This window comes from Poecilia latipinna, unplaced genomic scaffold, assembly GCF_001443285.1.
Source record: "Poecilia latipinna isolate Pla-1442-1.1 unplaced genomic scaffold, P_latipinna-1.0 Scaffold1763, whole genome shotgun sequence".
NCBI lineage: Eukaryota > Metazoa > Chordata > Actinopteri > Cyprinodontiformes > Poeciliidae > Poecilia > Poecilia latipinna.
The window spans coordinates 71,621-86,910 of record NW_015114379.1 but is presented as its reverse complement, the minus strand read 5'-3'; the positions used below and the strand labels follow the sequence as shown (position 1 = coordinate 86,910).

At 37.9% G+C, this 15,290-nt stretch overlaps 1 protein-coding gene across 1 annotated transcript in view; it reads left to right on the top strand.

Moving 5' to 3' along the window:
- LOC106965091 (CUB and sushi domain-containing protein 3-like) overlaps window positions 1-15,085 on the top strand; it is a 65,250-nt gene extending 50,165 nt beyond the window's left edge. The window contains exons 9-15 of the mRNA XM_015060989.1: window positions 5,271-5,450; window positions 5,769-5,834; window positions 7,597-7,755; window positions 8,128-8,240; window positions 8,963-9,050; window positions 11,367-11,508; window positions 12,672-15,085. Coding sequence (XP_014916475.1) covers window positions 5,271-5,450; window positions 5,769-5,834; window positions 7,597-7,755; window positions 8,128-8,240; window positions 8,963-9,050; window positions 11,367-11,508; window positions 12,672-12,831 — 908 coding nt within the window. The 3' untranslated portion in view covers window positions 12,832-15,085. The remainder of the gene's footprint in view (window positions 1-5,270; window positions 5,451-5,768; window positions 5,835-7,596; window positions 7,756-8,127; window positions 8,241-8,962; window positions 9,051-11,366; window positions 11,509-12,671) is intronic.
- Window positions 15,086-15,290: the final 205 nt, after the last annotated feature.

The following is a 15,290-nucleotide window of genomic DNA, read 5'->3' as shown; positions in this document are numbered from 1 at the left end:
TTTTTTTTTTTTTTTTATTACACGTTGACCCTGCCATCATACTCCTCTTTGAATGATTCAGGAGGCCGGGCAACTCCTGACTCCTTAATGGCATTTATTGCTGAGCTGTGATGAGCTCTTCAAATTAAGGAGCAGTCAGAGCAAATTTGTCTCCATTTAAATCCAGGCAAGTGCCTAAATAAACCTATCGAAGGTTTCAATCTAACCAGAAAACCAGCATCCTGTGAGTTTAGAAGTTTAAACAACTATATTAGGCATTGGATCTTTGTGCAGAGACGAGGTGAAGACAGTCTTCTTTCACTTCTGCGAAGATCTATTACTGGTTGAAGTGGCTCGAGTCTGTGCAAGACATACTGTGCCCGAGGACTGAATTTTCTTTCTTTTTTCTCTTTTAAGGGAACGCGCTATAACACAGGAGTAAAATGGAACATAAATTACTGAACCTAAATTTAAAATCTGAACCTTTGAAATGGAAGCCTCTTACCATCACTTTGAAGTTGTTGAACATCATTTCTCTTTATATCCCCCAGGGCAAAGGTTGTGCAAGGTAATAGCACTCTCATTATTATGGAAATACAAATCAAGATCCAACTTATGTTGATTTAGGAGCTTGTATTACAGCAGCCGTATCTTAATGCTTGTACCTCAAAACGGACATCAAAAAGTCAAACCAGTTTATTGTCTCTCATTATGCTATTTGTCATCTGAAAAAGTATGTTTTTTTTAGACTTAGTAGATTGCATTTCACATTTCTGCTAATAGATTATTTAAAAAAACAAAGAAAGAAAAAAGAACACTTGAATCCCCCAAGGATTTTGGTTATTTTTATCAGGTAATTGGTACATTGAACTGCAATAAATGAAAATTTTGATGGACACTTTTAACTTGCATCCCTTAAAAAGCAACAGTAAGTGCCTACCTTAACATGTATAAATAGATCAATAAGATTTAATGTTTCCAGGTTCTAGACTTTATGTTTGGGTTTCTGTGCTTGGCAGGTGCAGATTGTTGCTAGGTGTATCTGTCATCTTAAATGAAGCACCCCTGGAGCTGCTCTCTAGCATTGCTCCATCACATGTAGTGGCTTGACAATGTATTGATTTTTTCCTCTGCCCTTGTCTTGTCATTGTTACTGCTGAAATTATTAGAGAAAAATGTATTTGATCTTCTCTAGATTCTACTGCCACTGCTTGAGAAATTCAGTGCAGTTCTATGAAAAGTAATATATTTCCTTTGGTTTTGCTTTGTTTGTGTCACAAAATGTTTCAGATTATTAAGCAAATTTTGACATCAGAAGACAATAACTTACTTCAGTCATTGAAAACTACTAATTATCTTTCATTTATTAGCGGTGGGGAGAAACCCAAACCAACCTGGACTGCATGAAGACATAATTGTTCCTCTTGTTGTATCATGAACCAAGGACAAAGAAATTGCTTAGATCAAATTAATCTGACAACATGAAGCAACACATTTTGCCTCAATTGAAAGAAATTCAAGAGCACCAGTAAAGCATCCTCACTGCCACATGGATTATAAATCTATGTCTAAGGCTTTGGGTGTCAGCGGACCACAATAAGAACCATTAGTCACAAAACATGGAAGACTGATGAACTTTCCCAGGAGCGTCTGGCTTACTAAAATAACTCTTCAAGTCATATCAACCAGTCTTCCAAAGGGTCAGAAAAGATCCCAGAATATATATGAAACTCTGTAGGCCTCACTTGCTTTAGGCTAGGTTTGCATTCATGATTCAACAACAATAGAAAGACTGGATGAAAGTGACATAAGTGGGAAAGTTCCAAGGTGAAAATCACTATTGAGCTGAAGAAACACATTAAACATCTCACATTAGCCAAAAAACGGGGGCTTGATGATCCCCAAAATCTTTGGTAAAATATTCTGTGGCCTGGCAAGATACAAGCTGAACATTTTGAAATGTGTGAGTCCTATTGTGTCTGCCACAAAAACTAACAGAGTTTCAGAAATTGAACATAATGGCAAAATTTTTGTCAAAAAAGCCAAATTTTGTTTGTCACAATTGATTTGTAAAAGCAATTTAAAAGTGTAAAACATCACGGAGGTTTGGGGTGGGAACTAACTTTTTATTGGCACTGTACTATCTACTGCATGAAAATTAAACAGTTGCTCTAAAGTACGCTCATCCTTTTGAAAACAGTTTTTATGATGAATTAGATGTCTGGTTTGCCAACTTTCACTTTCAAACACCTGGTTGCTAAAGTATGAACGCGACGTCTCCACAAATGGCCAAACATCCATTATGTTGCTTGCTAGCACTAAAGTAATATCCAACAAGAGCGCTTTTTGAGTCACAATCCTCTTCCATAGAGTCTAGAAATTGCGTTTCATCCTGGCATTCCTTCCGCATCCTATTTCCACTAATGTCATTAAAATGCCATGAAGGACCGATTTGGTACTGTGCAGCTGTCTCCCATTTGACAGCTGGCAGCATGCACTTTCACTTGCAAGCATCAAAATTATTTCACTATTTTCACATTATTGTTGATGGCCCGAAGCCCGAATGTTCAAGCCTGCAGTGTTCTTCCAGTTGGGGCGATTTGCATATGGTTTCATTTGGTTGAGAGAGTTGTTGTTGGAAAACATTAAACTAGACAAAAATCCACTTGAGAGAAAATGAACTTATTTAATATGGTCTATAAAAGGGCTGTGTTTTGAAAAGGCAGCTAATTCAACTTGTCAAGATTCGCCTTCAGCCAAAGCTGTTTTCCCTTTGAAAGAATAAAGGATTTTTGTCATATTTGATGTGAGCTGTTAACTCAAAAATTAAAAAAAGTTAGCATATGATGTACTGAATAAAAGAATACTTTGACACGAAATGTAAAAAAAATACAAATGTGAGGCAGGAAAGTGCTCTCTTACCCTATTTGGTTATTGCATTTGCAGCTCGAGGTCCTTTTAGCAGGTCTCTTGGCGAGCTTTAGGCACCTGCATCTGGACTGTTTATCCCATTTCTCCTGAGGACCCTGTCAAGTTCCATCAAACTATCTGTGAAGAAAATTTAAACCGCCATCTCAATGCAACAGCAGAAATGATCGGTGGAATTAAAGTGAAGGGTTATTGTAGGGACAGAAGACGACCTACCCAAAAGTCTCCGTCTTTTTTTTTTTGTTTGTTTTGAGGTTATTGCCTTGGTAAAATGAAAATACATGCATCATTGTCATTGTGTGGGCTGCTTTCAGAGCTGTCATTGTTTTATCAAGTCTGACCGTTCTCACTGCTCATTCAACTGAGAGATGCTTTCATATCCTGGTGATGATTATTTTTAAAAAATGCATTCAGGCATTTGCCCACAAACTTTACACTTACTCAATCAGTTAGAAGATGCGTTCTGATTAGGTGCGATTGTCAAATTAAAAGCACCTTTTTGAGAACAAAATCTTTTCATTAAGCCCACATTTCAAAATGTTTTTCTAAAAGTTATTTTTTTCCTAAAATGTAATGATGGTAAAGACTGTAGGTTTTAGCAGCTGTAAGTAGAAATATTCATAATTTACAGAAAGAAAGACTTGAAAACATCAGTGTGTGTGTAATTAATCCATATAATGTGTTTCATTTAGTAAATTAAGCTGCTGAAATAAATAAGCTTCTTGGTAATGTTCCAATTTATTTAATATGATTGTATTGTATGAATTTAATATGCATTTCAATTTAGTCCAATTAGACTGGTCTAGTAATTTATTGCTCTCTACCTCATTTATCTGCAGCATAACAACTCTAATGTACAGATTTTTACAGTTTCTTGCAAGAGTATTTTCTTATTTTCTTTAAATAGACATTGTGTCATGTTACAAACAACAACCTCAGTGTATTTTATGCACTGGAGATGCTTTGTGTATGTTTACTACTTTGTTTGCTACTGAATGTAGTAAACAATTAGATTTGTAAAGGAGAAGGGTTGTGTGGGTTTCAGCTTCTTTATCAATTACACTGGCATGTATTTGAATTCAGTAACTCAAATACATGCCACTCTGTAAAACTTCATTTTCATGCAAGTGTAGCTGTATGTCTCTTCCATAGACATAAAGCTGTCTATGGAAGATCTACAGGCTGTAATTTCAGTTTTTTTTTTGTTTTTTTTTTGCAAAATAACTGAACCTCTGTCTTTGGGTTTAGATGTAACCACAAACATTTGAGTTTGAGCCCATGTGACCAGAGCACCTTTAGATGAGTCCTGTATCCCCTTCTTGACTTGTGGAACATTGCGAAATCCCCAGTAACACTGTAACACGACAAGTTCAGGATTTGCCTTCTTCATTTTGTATCGTCCCATAAGTTTAAGATAATGGTTAGTCCAAGAGAGGCAGGGTGAAAAGTGAGCTTCTGCTAACCTAAAACACTGTACATGTTTACTGTATATGAACTCTAAATAATAAACCGTTTAACCATTGTGAAGTTTACATTCGGGTGTTATTCACACAGATACTTTACACGAACAGCGTAGGTAGGATGCTGTCTGCTGCCAGTGGTCTCTCTACTTGAACCACATCCTAAGAAAGGAATAAGAACCGTGTTTCTCATGAGAGCAACTGCAGACAAGAAAGGCAGAATAAAGATCAATGAATTAGCATTAATTCATACAACTTTAATGTTTTTTACTGTTTACACCACTTTTATTGGCTGGTCCCTCTGATCCTAAGTGCTTTGCATGTTCTGTTTTCAGCATGTCTTTCATTGAAGAAGGTCCCTGGTGTCCTCCATTCTCAGTGCCAGCGTGATCACCTCAAGGCAGACATGATTCACTTCTAACCTTTAACATAATTTATACTTGGTTCTAAGCTCTCTAAGTTTAAATACTTTTGTTATTTTAGTGGTGCATTTCTAAACCAATAAAATTTGCATAGCTAATTTTTGCACGTTTTGCTATGGAAAAGGAAAAGAAACACAATGTGAGATGGAGGAGTGTTTGTTTATTGGTAAATTATGCAAACACTAACTGGTTGAACTTCATAGAGGGATTTAACTTTGGTGTTTTTATTATGAAAATTGCAAATCACTGGCTTTGACAGAGGCTCCATCAGTCCAATCCTTGTTTTTTAAACCTCAACTTCTCTCCCCCTTCCTCATGAGGACTTAATTACATTCGTCTATCTTTACACTTGTGTTTGTGTGCAGGTGTGTGTGTGTAAGCCTCACTGTGTACAGAGCGATGTGTGAATTTGGCTCGCTTGTTATTTGTGTCTCCCCGTAGATGTGTGTAATAACACATTTGCCCTCTGCTTAATCTCCAGCTCACTCCTGCAAGCAGCCAAGGAGCCCAGCCAACGCTGACGTTATGGGTCTAGACCTGCCCTCCTACGGTTACACCCTGGTGTACACCTGTCAGCCAGGTTATTTCCTCTCCGGGGGTTCAGAGCACCGCGTCTGCCGCTCTGACGGCAGCTGGACGGGCAAGGTGCCTGTGTGCAGAGGTACGCTGTCGGCAGAGGTCTGCAGGGGCAGATGATGGAGAGGGTGGTGAAGTAAAACTAAAAATGTTCAGGGGAGGGCTTGGAATTGATGCATACGGTAGGATGCAGAGAGTGGGGGAGTGTGTTATTATACTGGATGTGTTGTAAGACTGTTTGGATGTGTGTGTTTGTATTTTTCCAGAAATGTTTTAAGTTGCAGCTGCAAGAAAATAAGGGAAAGCTTAATGCATGCAGGGTTATATCTGTGTTCCTGCAACTTTAAGCCTTGCAGTGCATCGCCACATCTCAGTGACGATGCATATTTATGTTCATTTGCAGTTGGATCTAAATCCCAAGAGAAAATAGTCAAACCCGTGCCAGGGACACCGAGCCCTAAGATGAAGGGTGGGTATTTAAATACATGAGCTATTTGTGTAAAAATGCTCCAGACATGCTGAGTTTTGGAGGAAGCTAAATTTAAAGCTGCTTACATTGGTAACCATTTTATTGTTTGTACTCTGCTTTGTTTAAGATGTGCAGCCATGTTTGTGCTCTTGATAGGTGAAGTGCTCTGACTTTGGCACAAAAAAAAAAATTGTAGAGAAAAGCTTTCTTTCACTGTTATCCTGTTTCAGCTTTCAGTATAAATGAGTCCAATAGTTTGCAGATTAATGGACTTTGTTTAATTTCTTTAATGACAATACTTTCTAACTTTACACCCCTTTATCAGGTTGCTTTTAAAATTTAAAGTCATCAAGGAGGAAAAATTACTACAAAAGGATAATTACGTGCAATTAGTGCTAGAGTTGTTATCAGGAGGGAATATGAAAAGGTCACAGAAGAAGCAAGATCTTTTTAATTAGGAAATATCAGTGCAAGATGGTAATTAGCTTACCTCTAAATTGTACTGTACTCTATGCATGTTACTGGTAATAGTTTTTGTAATGGAAATAAAGAGAGAATTTGCCTCTGGGACACAGAAGCAACATAAACAAAACAAAAAAAACCCTCATTTGTGACATTTACAGCATCCTGACAGATCATTTTATTTTAATACTGTCATTTGTATGACTTTTAGCTAAAATCATGCATGTAATTTCAGGAAACTGTTCTGCACTGTCACATCATGTTCATATGACAGGAGGAACTGTGTGAAGTCAATGGACTTCATTAGATACAGATTTCACCATTTGGCATGTGACTAACTTACTTTCATTGTGTGACTGTAGCTAGATGTTTTCATTATACGTCTCCTTACCACTTTAAATAAATCTGACCTGTTTTTCTTGTAAAACGTCGTCTCATGACATTTGTGTTAACTTACATGAAAGCAACAATACTGAATTAAATCCTGCCATGTCAAAATATGTCAATGTTTTTAGTTAGGCAAAATGGTTTGCATGAACAAACATTTGTCTTATTATTCATTGTTACTGTGGTGAAAAAAAATATTGTGATAAGAATTTGTTATTATGTTAAGCACTAATTAATTATGTGTGAACCCTAAAAACTAACAGGATGGTTTGTTTCTAACCTATTTTCAACCATTGTTTCTAAGAGATAAATAAATGTCACTTACATTTCACAATGGGATTTAACACAATTGTTATGATTTCTTTAGCAGCACAGTTAAACTACAGGATGCATCTTTAGTTAAACGTCCATTTAAGAGCAGTAGTTGTTATAAGAGGAAAGATAATCTATCATTTGACTTTATGTAATGATAGATTTAATGGTAATTATATAATTAAATACTTTGCCACTTGTATCATCATTGCAGCAAATATTAATAGTAAAAGTTGTTTGTTGTCTTCACAACTACATTCTACAGCATCATTGTTAATATTGCAAATAATTCACTCGATGCATCAGCAGTCTTAATGGTTTTATGCAACTTTTACTACAAAGGTAACTTCCAACTCTTAAAATCTATTAGAAAGTGATCCTTCTAACCATGACTTTGTTTTCTGTAAATAAGTACAAGCCACCATCATGTACTTCTAATTGACAGCATTTCCAACAATAATCGAAATAATAATTTGATATTATACAACTTGAATGGAAAAATGATCAGCTGTTGGATGCTTGAAAGCGATATGCTGTTCACATCTGGTTGTTTCCTTCCTGGCTCTATTTTCTAACAATGTTTTTCATTGTTTCCCTTCAGTCCCAGACGATGTGTTTGCCCCGGATTTCGTCTGGAAGGGTTCCTACGACTACAAGGGGCAGAAACAGCCAATGAGTTTGACAGTCACCAGCTTTAATGTTACAACTGGAAAAGTCAATGTAACTTTAACAGACAGTAGCACAGAGTTTCTGCTCTCTGGTGAGTCATCTATAAATTATCTGTCTCCTGCTTCCTACCCTTCACCTCCCCCAGCACCTCTCTGTATGTCACTTCCATTTATTTTCAGGGCGCCTTGTGTCAATCAGTCAATCACCAAATGATCTCATGCATGAGACTGGAAATTAACTATTGGCTTTAAAGACGGATGAATTAGTCAGAACCGACTGTCTGCCCACTCAAGAGTTTTATGCCTGCTCTCTTCCTCTTTTCAATTTGTTTTTTCTTTTCTGCGTGTGAAACTTCTATGTTCCTCAGTGTGATTTTTGTTTTACATTTTAGGCTCAATTTGCTGTTTTAATTACTTCTTTCTTACTTCACGTCTTGTTTGCCTTTTTGCTTTACGCCATGTAGGTGTGTACAAACGCCAGGAGGCACGGTTAACGCTCTTGCTGTATCAGACGAGAGCGCTGACCTACAGCTCTTTGGGCAGGATTACGGATGAGTCCTGGGCAATGGATGGATTTGTGAGTATACCAATTAGGGATTTTGAAATGATACCTGAGAGCTAAATACTTGTTTTATTTCTAATTAGATTTGTTACTTTCAAGTTGATGTTTCAGGCAGCAAAGCATAATCTGTGGGAGAAAACGAGGCTTTCCTGGACCTAATTATTGCAAAGTCTTCTAATTACAACTTTGATATTGTTTAAAGCTCTGCAAGAAAGTCAGAATCCAATTAAAGTGATGCTCATTTCCGTACTCACAGTGTCTTTAGATTTACTTTAATCCAAATTAGCAGTACGCTGAATGCATCGCTAGCTGCTTATGAATCTGTTTTTTGTTCTCTGTTGCTGAATAAGTGTCAGGCATAAAGTTGACATCTGACAGGCCTGCAACAGCTGCATGACAATTCTAGTCAGAGCTGTTTTTTTGTTTTTGTTTTTTTTCTACAATAATAAACTTCAAGGTCCAACAAATAAAACCTTTTGACAGGCAACTGCGCACCACACTGAGCTATTGATGGTATGCTGCACAACTCCTATTGTGGAATGCAATTTAAAAAATAACAAAGGTGTTATTTCACATTTTAGAGCAACAAAATGTGTGGACTATCATACCTAATACAGTATGTCTGTGGTCTTTGATAAGGCGTGGAATATACTTCACACTTTTTCAAGTGCCTTGCTGAAGCACACTCCAAATGTACATACTGCTTTTCTCAGTGTTGCACTGCGTTTCCCTGGTAGGTTTCGGCTGAGCCTGAGGGTGGCAGCTACGTGTTTCAGGGTTTCATACAGGGTAAAGACTACGGACAGTTTGGACTACAACGACTTGGTAAGCAACTCCGAAAAATACCCCAAACTCCCGCCGCCATCTGTCACTCATACTCATGTGGCAGAAGAAAGAGAAGGAATTACATTTTAATCCGAAAGTCAGTTTTGTTTATTATTTCCTCATGTGGAAGTTTAAGCTTCATTCTGGACACTCTGTGTGAGTTTGTTGCTTGGTGTCATATTGTGAGCAGTGTATATTGGTTTACTCTTAATAACACGAGAAGTGACCTTAGATAGGGGTCACTTCTCCATGTCCCTTGTCCCTAACAGCATGCTGTATGCCTAGAAACATATCCAAACAGCGTATGCTTCTGGGCAGGGAACCTGTTTGCAAATCTACAGGCAATGCTACAAAGTATGTGAAGAAACATCAGTGTTTTTAATGTTTTCTCTCACTTCTTTATTTAAGAATTATTACATTCATTTAGCATAGATTGATTTGATTTTAGTTGGCCATTAGTTCTTGGAGTGTTTGTAGCCACTGCTGGATGGTTCCTTTGGGGTTTTTTCTTGTCAAAAACCTTTCCATTTCTGCACTTCCTGTGCAAAGCAGCTCAATAAATTTAACTGGCAGCTTGATTGATTGATGATTGAAAAGCAGATTAGATTTTATGATAAGAATTGTGATTGGAAATTGATTAGATTTTTTTTTCTTTGGCATTCTTTTTCTTATCTTCCCTTCAGCTGTTAGGAGCCCCCCACACCTAGCAACCTCTGGAGGCCGCACCCCTCATATCGAAAATAGTGTCCTAAGACATTAGTGTGACTCCTTGGCCAGTAAGCTCACTCTGCTAGCCATTCAGTCTCCATGTTCACCAATCTACTTTGCTGGAAATTTTGAGATTTTAATCTGCTATTGTTGAGATTTTAGCTCAGATATTTATGGCATCTTTGCTGTAAAATATTTGCAAAGTAGCTATTAGTGTTTAAATGTATTTATGAATAAACAATAATAATGTTGCCATTTTATGAAGAAAAGAAAAGCTAAAGTTAAACTAAAACTGTGTGGTTTTAGTCTGATTTGTGAAACTGTTACTCTGTGTTATAAAATAAAATCAAAATGGATTCTTAGTTTCCCAAAAAACAATCATTCCTAAAACCTTGTACTCCCTTGTGGAGCTGGATGTCCCGATTCTTCTCCTCGATATCAGTGATCTTTTGCTCAGACATTGCTCTAGTATCTCGGCTCCCCGGGGCTGATGCAGTCTCTTAACAACCAAAGCACTTGTCAACTTGTCCTCACAACACACGCGAGCATGACTCCGATCCTGAGTGCGCGCATAACCCACTAACATCTGCTACCCCGGATTTCACCTTTGCTCTTAAGAAAGCAGACCATTTTCCTGGGGCAATTCGAATGAGTTGTGACGTAAAATCAGACATCTAGCAAAAACATGCGTTTGAGTGGCAAAGACAAATTAATTCAGCTTAGCTAGTTGTCAGATGCAAGCCAGATGGTTTTGTTGGCAAGTTAGATGCTACCGGCCTCGAGTGTTGACGCCGCTCTGGAGCACAAGTCGTTGTTTTACACCAGTATCACAATTTTTTTTTTTTTTTTTTGACAATTTGCTGGAACATCTGCTCATTGGAAATCTCCTAAATTAAACAAGCCGGCATAACGCAATTACTTAACAGACTCGGTCCTTTGCGACTCTCCAGAATGATTTTAGCAGGGAATGTGCAAATAATAATAAATGGATTTGTTGATAACATAACAGACTAAAACGTGGTTGCTGTCTGTTGGTCATTTTTTAATAACCAATTGTTTACTGCATGATGACTTGGTACTCAATAACTAAAGCAAAAAAAAAAAGATAGAATGATTGGAAATTACAGCACATGCTTTTCACTGAGTCAGATTTACCTACAAAGTCTCTGGACGTGGTTGGGTTTAATAATGTTGTGCCACAGTGGGAACATTTGCTGCTTTTTTGTTCCCAATAACTGCTGTCAGCCATGTCTCATTTAGCCACATTCATGCAACAGACAGGAGATTATCCCCTTCAGCATCATTGTGCTTCATTCCTTTGTGCTCATCATCTCTGCTGTCATTATCACATGATTGTTCTCAACTCGATTATCACAGTCACAGCGATGATTATCAGTGTGATCAGTACGGCTGGCATTTTTTTTTTTTATCAAACGGCTGCTGAGTCTTGTCTGCATGATGATCCTCATCTTCATCACCGTCGTTGTCATCATCCCGACCAGATATGTATTCTTCTTTCATCGCCGTAATTTCACTGTTTGCACTTTATGGTGTCATTAAATGTGTTGCACACTGATGACTGGGTTTAAAATGTTTGTCTTTTCGTAGGTTTGACCCTGAGAGAGAACGTCACGCTTGCGGACCCTGAGACCAACGGCTCCACCAACAGCAGTTCTGTTGCAGTCGCTATCCTCGTGCCTTTCTTTGCTCTCATCTTCGCGGGCCTCGGCTTTTATCTTTACAAGCAGAGGTAGGCGACGCTTCTGGGGAAATGCGGAATACGAATTTGCTTTAGTTGAACTTTTTAACTGGTTTCCACAAATCAAGTTTTTCTTTTTAGAGATGATAACATGGTTCATTTAGGATCTGGAAAAATTTGGAAATATAAAGCTTCAGTTCAACAATAGCAAATGTCATCTCAAGTCACTTTGAAAAATCATTTCAGCGCAATCTTACATCATTTCTAATTAGTACAAAGTAGTTATCAAACAGTACAGTAAGCTTAGTTAATAATAAATATTATAAATATGAATTGGACTGAATTTAAATAAGTATGGAAAAATATAGTAATGAAAAATATTTTTATTTCCATTTTTATTTACCCCTATTCATCCATCCATCAATCTGTCCATCCATTGAGCCCAATATCTGTTTGTTCACCTATTTATTCATCCATCAGTCTGTTCAACTAAGTCGTTTTTCCATCCATAGAGTGATTTATTCAACCATAAATTCACCCTCCTTCCTTTACGTTCTGTCTATAAAACCTGACTTACGATTATAAATTTAAATTTGTCTAAGAAGGACTGTAAATATATGAAATTTGAATCTGGAAAGGTGTAAAAATATGGCATAATAAATGGTCACGATCCTTGAGTTCAGCGTTCAGCTAAAGGAAAAACATGCATTAGAATAATATAGGCGATGCACTGAGGCCAGCGCACACAGCCTGCGGTTCTGCAGTGGGGCTCCACGCTGAAACAGTCTCACACTCATGAGAGACTTCAAAGCATGATGCAACGTTAGTCAATGCATTACCATCTGAATGGAATTACACAGCGGCACACAGCGCATTTTAATGAGTAACGCTTTAGTGCTGTATGTATTTTGCTGAAGGTTCATGTGCTGCGTGCGCAGGGAGACATTTTGTCTTATTTGTAGCCATTAGTTCTCTGAACAGTTCACACATGCAGAGTCTGTGACATGCAAATTTCGCTCAAAATATGTCCTCCACCACCGAGACGGCACAGGGGCTTCTCGGGCTGCTCTTCTCACCGGCAATTACCTCACAACCTCATTTACCTTTAGCAGCTGTCCACGCCAAGATAATAGAAGCATGTGAGGGGAAAGTGGAGGTCTGTCTTTCTGCTAACGTGCAACCTCTTTTTTTTTGTTTTGTTTTTCGTTCCACAGGAAAACGGATAAAGCTCAGTACACGGGATGCTCCGTCCACGAGAACAATAACGGACAAGCCACATTTGAGAACCCCATGTACAACACAAACACGAAAGCTGCGGAGGGGAAAGTCGTCCGCTTCGATCCCAATCTCAACACCATCTGCACCATGGTTTGATGTCTGCTAACACATAGAGATGGGAGGAGAATTAATCCTAGAATTGTTTTTGTTTTTCTTCTTCTTCTTCATTGAACAGTATACACAGAAGACGCTTTTTCTCCGTTTTCGGTTGGCACGCAGCAAAAGCAAGAAAATTGCTCAGTTGCATAAAGCACAGTTTCAGCTGCAATTAAAGTAGCTGATGGCATTCATAAGAAGGAAGAGCAGTAGGTTTCCTACCTTTTCAGATCTTGTCTTTTTGCACTCTGTGAGTGTTGACTCCTTGAATAAAAGAGCTTCTGGCATAAAGATAAAGCAAGTATTTTCTGCTCAGTTGTATAAATATAGAGCCGTTATTTCACAATACCAAATAAACACTTGTTTTTTAAAGAGATAACCTAGATCTACCTTCTTTTTTTTTCTGCCTTCCCCCTTAGTCCTAATGGAGATTATTTTTAAACACGGGGGAATAGGAGACTCTCAACTGTGAGTTGATCAGTGTAATCTATTTTCCATTTTACAAACGGCTGGCGTGTTAGAGGAGCTGCCGCTGCAGAAAAGTAACCGTCTCCCATTGAATTGTCAGTGCTGTAGTCTGCTCAAAGTTATACGGTCAATTATGCCTCTTAATTGGATGGTACCTCTTACTGATGAAATATATGGCCAGGGATTTAACTACAGAAGTGCAGTACAATTTTTGAGTGCCACTGGGAATGCTAGGGCTTTTATTGTTACAGTGCAGCTTCTCTGAAAACAGCAGAATGCATCTCCCCCACCAGTGGCATAGTCTGCATTAGGTTTACGATCAACTTGGGTGCAATTAATTTGTCAGAAATAATTTAACCATGACCGTTTGAAATTGCTGACTACCCTAATAGAATAGTGGGGGCAATTTATTCATTCCTGTATGTTAGTCATGCATTTTCTGATTTTGTGTCTTTGCTCGTAAACTTCCTGTGTTCCAAATGAACTAGAGTGGATAAACCCCGGGCTTGAGCCTGTATATCACATGAATCTCAAAGTAGGAGTTCCTTGCTTGTCCTTTACAAGCGTTTTGCTTTTGGTTTTTAATAGCAAGGTCTTGAATCTCTTGTGTGCACAGACCCTACATCCGGCCAGGTTAGCCCAGAGCTTTACTTTCTGTAACTTTAGATGTCGTCACATGAATGAAAAAGTGCATCAGCAGGCCGTTTGAGGTGAGATGAAGCTCGTTATCTTGTTTATTGCTCTTGACAAATTTCTTTTGCCTTATTTTAGAGTAGCTGAAAGACAGAATAAGTGCACCCACTAACTCATCTCTGGTTTTCCCAAACTAGCCTCGTTTTCTTTGGGAAACTGTGCCTTAGACAGAAAATTCTTGAACCGTACTCCTACTCTAAGACGCTCTGTGAATATACAGCCTCGGCTCATTTTGTTAACCCTTTTCCTGACACGAGTCATCATTTCAGTGGCTTACACGGCCATCAGCTTCTGCCAACAAATGTACAGTACACGTGAACGAATTTGCACACTTCGACATGAGCCACCGTCACTCAACAGTTTTGTTTTTTTTTTAAAGAAAAAAAAGAAAAATGAATTTAACACCGTCATCACATTTCTACATCATTGCAGTGCCTTGAATACTGTATAGGCATAAATTTCGAAGGAAAACCACAACACTTAGTTTAGTAAAGCTGCACACTCATGTCATCTATCTGCACAGTTTGCAATGATTTAGTGGAGTGATGTCAGATGGGTTTAAGTAAAGAAGGCTGAATGCAGCTCATAGTTTCATAACTGTGCATGTTGGCAAAAAGTGATCCTGTATAGCAACTGCTGCTACAGTACTTTATACCACTATATTGACTCCTATCATTGCTATTCCATTTTGTACATTTATACAGTTTTGATAACTTGATGGCACTCTTTGGCGACGTCTTGTGTTATCAATATGTAATATATTTTGAGAGTTCACTTTTCCTATGGATGAGCGAAGAAACACATCTGGTACTCGCAGTATACAGCGAGTCTTGTATCCGGGGGACTCCAAATGTAGAATGCTTTTAAATGTGCCACACAATTGTTATCTCATCCAAGAACCTGTGTGTGTGAATATGTACATATTACCAAACTTTCGTAAAGAGATCTATTTTTTATGCAGATAAAGCATTTGTAAGTTATTGAATATGTTGTGTAAAATTTCACATGTAAATGTCATGTAAGATCAAAAAGATTTTGTATTTTTTCTTTATCAGCAATGTATAAATCGTTAATTTATATATAAAACATGAAATAATTCAGTTGTGGTGTTTTTATTCGTATTTGTGAATGGACTGTGGCCATTTGGCACCATATTTTATGTTCCAAGGTTTGGTTTCCAAACCTTTTGGCCAATATGGACCAGACTTGCCCTCATTATTCTTGCATGCTCTTCTCAAAATTTTGGAAACTACTTTTCTTTTTTTTTTCTTTTTTTTATTTTGCTTTAGTCCACAGCC